At 46.1% G+C, this 6,500-nt stretch overlaps 1 protein-coding gene across 1 annotated transcript in view; it reads left to right on the top strand.

Moving 5' to 3' along the window:
- LOC106809833 (leucine zipper putative tumor suppressor 2 homolog) overlaps positions 1-4,665 on the top strand; it is a 40,330-nt gene extending 35,665 nt beyond the window's left edge. Inside the window, exons 5-6 of the mRNA XM_014813054.1 lie at positions 349-481; positions 1,761-4,665. Coding sequence (XP_014668540.1) covers positions 349-481; positions 1,761-2,627 — 1,000 coding nt within the window. The 3' untranslated portion in view covers positions 2,628-4,665. The remainder of the gene's footprint in view (positions 1-348; positions 482-1,760) is intronic.
- The last annotated feature ends 1,835 nt before the right edge of the window (positions 4,666-6,500 follow it).

Genomic DNA, 6,500 nt, shown 5'->3' with positions numbered 1-6,500 from the left:
TTTCTGATATGCCCCCTTCTGTCTCTCTCTCTCTCTCTCTCTCTCTCTCTCTCTCTCTCTCTCTCTCTCTCTCTCTCCCTCTCTCTCTCTCTATAACTATACGCTATCTATGCCTCCCTTCCCCTTCTCTCTCTCTCTCTCTCTCTCTCTCTCTCTCTCTCTCTCTCTCTCTCTCTCTCTCTCGTTTGCTCTCCCCCATTCTCACTGTCTAATGGTGTAGAATCAAGAGCTCATCAACTACGTTGAACTTTTGATAGAATGATTCTCTCTTATCAGGATTCACGCCTCTCTTTCTTGTCTTAGTATCGTCGTGTGTTTCTGACTGCGTCCACGTATGCACGTTTGTAGGTTGTCCCACCTAGCAGACTACCCACAGACTCCGGCATGCAGCGATTCGGGAGTGAGTGAACTTGAGGTCATGCTCAAGGACAAAGATACCGAGCTAAATCATTTGAGAACGACAATGGAACAGAATGAACAGGTGAGGTTCCTTATGTTTATGCGCTAGCGACAAGCACAACGCAATTTTAAGCACACACAACATACGGACTTTCAGGACATACAATAAAGTGTAAGAGAAGCTACGTGGCTTCTTAAACTTAACCTATTAGGGATAACGTATATATGCACAGCATCTGGGCAGCCATTTGTGCTGTGGTTACGAATGCACCTGAGATAAGGAATGCATGCTTAGGCCTATATGAAACTATTAACGTTGCGCTTGGCTCTCGAGGTTAAAATCGCACTATCGTTACACAATATCCTTGTAAAATACAGGTAAATATAACGAGTGTTCCACGTGATTTCACCTGGCAGTGAAACCGTGAGGTAGTGAATGGCAACTATAGCCGACAGACGCTACTGACTCATGATGCAGGCTGGCTTGGAGGTGTAGACGCCCATGCTCTGTTCTAAACCTGATGATTGCATACACGATTACTCGCTATCTGGTGATCGCAGGACCTGTTCTCTGCCTTCCGCGCTCCATGCCAGAACTTACCTACCGTCAGCTCTTACACAATGGCAGCAGATGTGTATCATACATCGCATACACGCCGATAGCAACTTCGGCATTGTTCGTGGGGTCGTTTACTAGTTTACGTGATAACCGGACATTCTAAGGAGAAAAGGTCCCATTGTGCTAAACTGGATTAAATAATATCGCTTTGCCATGGTTATCTAATCGATAAATCAAGAATTACCAGGCCGTGACTAATGATATGTTAATAGGACCATTCTAAGTCGTTGTACTGGTCAGTTTATGTAGCATATATAATCATTATAAGTTCAAGTTATTGAACATATGCTGAATATGAATATCATGAAAAGAAATCATCGTGTCTTAAGTTACTTGAATTCATTAAGAATGACAGTGGCATAGAAATTGAAAATGTTGATATCCATTATCCAAACTATTACCCAATTTATGATTATAATAATAATTATTATTATTATCATAACCAAACACATTATCTCACTTAATTTTAACTGAATTTCTCAGATGTTTTTCACGTTTTACATTCGTACGGTCTGTTGCATCAAATAGAATGCAGTTTTATACTTTCTATCCTAACCCGCATAACAAAAGTGAGTAGGTTTGACATGTGAAGTTACAAAAACAAGAGCAGCACGGTTGCGGTAGTCCTACGCCTCATGAATGCAGCCTACTACATGCCACTATATGCTTCAGGAGAAGGCCACAAAATGACATTTTCTATCTCGCTCCGTGACTAACACGTGCGCTGCGGCTGCTGTTTCAGGTGATATTCCGCGTCTACGAGGAGAAGGAGCACGCGTGGCAGTGCGAGCTGCAGCATCTGCGCGACGAGTACGACGAGAAGGTCACCGGCGCGCAGCAGAAGTCGTTCAAGGTCGAGCAGGGCCTGCTGCTGCAGATCTACCAGCTGCAGCAGGAGCGGCGCGAGGCGCGCGCGGGGCTGGAGCGCGCCTGCGAGGAACGCGAGACGCTGCAGACGCGCTGCTGCGAGTATGAGCAGGAGCTGACTGCACTGCGCTCGCACCTCGACGAGACGAAGTGGGCGATGTGCCAGAAGAGCGGCGAGATCGGGCTGCTCAAGTCGCAGCTGAAGGAGACGAACACGGACACGTGCTCGCGCAAGACGGAGGCGCTCACGCTGCGCACGCAGCTGCGCGACGCACGCGCCCGCCTCGCCGACGTGCAGCGCGAGCAGGCGGCGCTGCAGGCGGCGCACGACGCGGCGCACGGCGAGCTGCACGACGCACGCGCGCAGCTCGACATCGTGCGCCGCGACTCACAGACGGCGCGCAGCGACACGACGCTCGACCGGCAGCGCAGCGACGCCGCCATCGCCGCGCTGCGCAAGGAGATCGACCACATGCGCATCGAGGCCGATAGGGGGCGCTGCGAGGCGGACACGCAGCGCGCGCGCTTTGAGGAGGAGCGGCAGGTGTGGTCGGAGGAGAAGGAGAAGGTGCTGCGCTACCAGAAGCAGCTGCAGCTCAACTACGTGCAGATCTTCCGCAAGAATCGCAGCCTGGAGCACGAGGTCGAGCAGCTGACGCTGGAGCTGGAGAGCCGCGACATCAGCACGCTGCAGAAGGACCTCTTCAACGGACTTGAGGAGGTCGACGAATCGCAGTGCTGATTCCCTCCCTCCCTCCCTCCGTCGCTCGCCTGCCTCCCTTGCCTGCTATCAAGTCTCACCTCTCCAGGCGTCCAGGTCTGGGATACAGCGGAGGAACTCGGTGACAGAACATCGGTCGTCACGAGCAGATGACGTGCGTGCGTGCGGGCGTGCGTGCGTGCGTGCGTGCGTGAGTGCGTGCGTGAGTGAGTGAGTGCGTGCGTAAGTGAGTGAGTGCAGGCGTGCATGCGTTCGTGCGTGCGTCCGTACGCGCTCGCGTCTGGTACGTGCGCGCGTGCGTGCCATCGCTTAGACAGAGAACTAACTGTCAATGATAGAGAACTGACCTTCAAGGGCAGAGAATTGACTGCACTAATCATTACATGGTTACCGCTGACAGCAGCAGCAGCAGCGGTCGGTATTGAGCATGCACCGTGTGTTTGTGTGCAGATAGAATGACCAGTGAAGTACACTTTATTATTATTATGCTAATTAATGTTCAGACTGTACAGGATGTCGATATAGCAACCACTGCCTGGTGGTTATTACTAATATCATGTCGTGACCTGAAAACCCAGAGAGGAGCGTTTGAATCTCGGTTTTTCGTTGTTTCTAAGTAGTTTGATTGTACATTGTGTAACTTACCGTGCTCAGTTCACGCGACATTAACGTATCCGCGTGGCTTTTCTAACAGACTTTATTTGTAATAATTGAACTTCTTTCTCATATAATGTACGTTTATAACTGACTGTCTTATAAGGTTGATGGTGAATTGTTTCAACGTGTGTAAAAGCCCATACACTACTACTACTACTTCCACTACCGTTACGGTTAACACTACCATTACTACCATTGACACCGCTACTTCTACTATTATTTCTATTGCTACTATTGCAGCTTCTACTATCAATAATCATTATGAAATCATCCTAATGATAATGTTGTTGCTGCTACTAGTGCGAAGTCGCTACTGCTGGTGATACTGTTGTTACTGCTACTAATTCTGCTGTTACTGCTGTTAACTACTACTAATACTGCTATGCTAGTGATTTGTCTGATATACTACATCAACTGTTTTTACTCAAACACCTGCTACTGTCGTGAATACTGCAATGTTGTTTAGTAATCTTGCTGTTGTTACTAACTATACAGCTGCTGAGTGTTTGTGTTTGCGATATGCAGAGATATCTTGCATGGTCACGTAGTCCCAACGAAACAACTAATTTCATTAATGTTACTTAGACGCTAATGGACACTATTTCAGTTGATCAACTGGAACTTAGGATTTTCCTTTGTATAATACGCACGTGCGTGCGTGCGTGCGTGCGTGCGTGCGTGCGTGCGTGCTGTTGCGATTCATTGTCGGATATAAACGCTAGGTCGCAGCGTCCCTATTCATGCCGTAGCACTACAGCATTCCAACGGGTTTTTCTTCACATGCAAGCAGTGTAAGGATTATAAGTGGTTCGCATATTAGAAAAAAATCATGCATCACTTCGCGGGCCCATTATGCGACCAGTGTTAATCGTGACTTAGAAGGCGTGTCTCTCTCTCTCTAGCGTCGTGCAATGTGTTTACGCATGGAAACGGCTTTGCAGCCTTGCATCTTTCTCTCCCTCTTTGCATACGGATTTCAGTTCGCTCACTTCAATAGTGTTTTCAGACTAACAGTGGCCGTGTCCACAGCGAGTGGAGCCAATCTATTATATATGCATAGGTACGCGGTTAGAAAACACACAGTGGCAGCGTCTTGTGCCAGTAACTAGAAACGCCCACGAGTCTATATATAAAAGCGTGGAGGCCGTTCGTTATGGCATCTCGGTGACGTGTGCGAACATAAATATGCGCAGGTAGACGCGGGCGGGCGTTGATGGCGTGAGAGAAGGTGACAGGAAATGCCGGGGTTTTGCGATAATTAGACGTAAACGGGCCAAAAACGGTTTTTAATAATGGAAATGCAGTTGTTCGTACACGCCACCCGGTCGTTTGTATATGATGAGTGAAGTAGCAAGCCTACAATGTGTTACAAGATGTAATATCGATTCTCTCTGAAAAAAAACAATGTTGTTTTTCACTCCTAAATCGATCGATTGAGTAGTATCGTATTGGTATAGTAATCCATTGATTGGTATTCACTGTTTGTTTCGTAAGACATTACTTATACTGCATGCCAGGTCAAGTTATAGGACATAGTTGTGTGGATGTTTTGAATGGTAATGTGTAGAAGCAGTTGTAAATGGCAAAACTGCGCTCAGCTTGAGCTGCGCTTGATACCATAAATTATTATATAGCGCCTGTACATGTAGTATTATAAGTAGTGTCGTAATATAGCTTATGTCATATTAATGTATATATGTTAAATATCCTGTATATGTATTATTATGTCATTGTCTATATTATGACACTCCTGGTATTATCAATAACCCATATCCGTCTACCAGCTTCGTTCTCTGTCGTGTCACCTGTTAAGTAGTGTATATTATATCAGGAGTAAGATAATATAGGATAATCTAGGATTATCTTACTCCTGATTATATTACACTTGTAACACCACCTGCCTGCTTGCTACGCATGAACCCTAACATCTCTGGATGCTGGTAGGTGTTTTAGCTGTATGGTTGCCTGGCTTGCTAGCACGTAGAACTTTGTGGGGTGCAGTGTTTAACTGTTTTGTGCAAAAGGCACGTGCAGTTATGTTCAGTGTTGTAAAGATTAAAAAAATTATTTTGATTTGGGCTTGATACATAGTGCTAGTTGTTGCCAATCATTATGTAACGTGTTGCCAACCGTAGTTGTTTCTATCAACGTTACCTGCATTAGCAGCAGTGTTACGTGTATTGCTACGTGCTAACCGACACTTATCCTACGTGGTGTTAATTTACCAACACCAGTGATGCTAGCACGTGTTGCTAACGCTGAGAGGGTCTATGTCCCCCAGGGTTCTGCCGGAACGTACCCTAGTACTATCTAATATGCCGGACCGTAACTCGCGTACTCACTTATCTCTATAATAACTTTATAATAATCATAATATTATTATGATAATAATCATAATATTATTATAGATATCAGTGCGCGTACTCCAATAACGAGTCTAGGGAGTTAGGCCGTACCCAGGGTACGTCCCGGCAGTACCCTGGGGGACATAGACCCTATGAGCGTTGCTAACTGCACTGGCTTCTGTTGGTAGCTTAGCATTCTGTTGGCATTGAGTCGGTCCGCATGTTTGCTTGCTACTTTACAATAATGGTAGCCATGCATGGCATTAATGTTACTGTGATACATTAGTTTCATTTCTATTTGCTTTCATTAATTAGCTTGTATTAGAATTCATGCTTGCCATCCTCCGCTGTTTACGAACTAGAGCAAATAATGTTATTCTGGTGACGTGTAGTGAACTGGCTTACAATGGAGATACTCGGCTACCGGTACGTGTTTTCATTCGGTGTGTGGCACGGGGTGCAACTAGGCGGCTGATCAGCGCACGCGTTTTTGAGAAAAATAGAAAATGCAGTTTGATTTGCAACAATGCAATGGTTGTTGAGGTTGCTGACGGGCCGGCGTTGTAGTAGCAGATGTAGGTGTTCGACGGTCGACTAAGAATCGTGGCATGTATGTGCACTCGCAAACGCCGGAGAGCATTTCTATTATTTATTTGTATATTCGATGTTAACGTCGTGCCGTTTAGAATGCAGCAGGTTCTTAGCAGACGAAACCTGTGACATATATAGATCCTAATTCTGTTAGCATTATCCTGTAGCACGTAGCAGGCGGTACCTGTGTAACGTTTAACGACATGCATGAACACTAGCGTGGCGTACTTGGTCTCGTGTTACTGAGTTACTGTAAATACTACACATGCTGTTTACCAAATAAATATTTCAACTACTATAC

Source organism: Priapulus caudatus, unplaced genomic scaffold, assembly GCF_000485595.1.
Source record: "Priapulus caudatus unplaced genomic scaffold, Priapulus_caudatus-5.0.1 Scaffold389, whole genome shotgun sequence".
In the NCBI taxonomy this organism is placed as follows: Eukaryota; Metazoa; Priapulida; class Priapulimorpha; order Priapulimorphida; family Priapulidae; genus Priapulus; species Priapulus caudatus.
The sequence above is the reverse complement of the archived record's forward strand: the minus strand, read 5'-3'. Positions and strand labels throughout refer to the sequence as shown.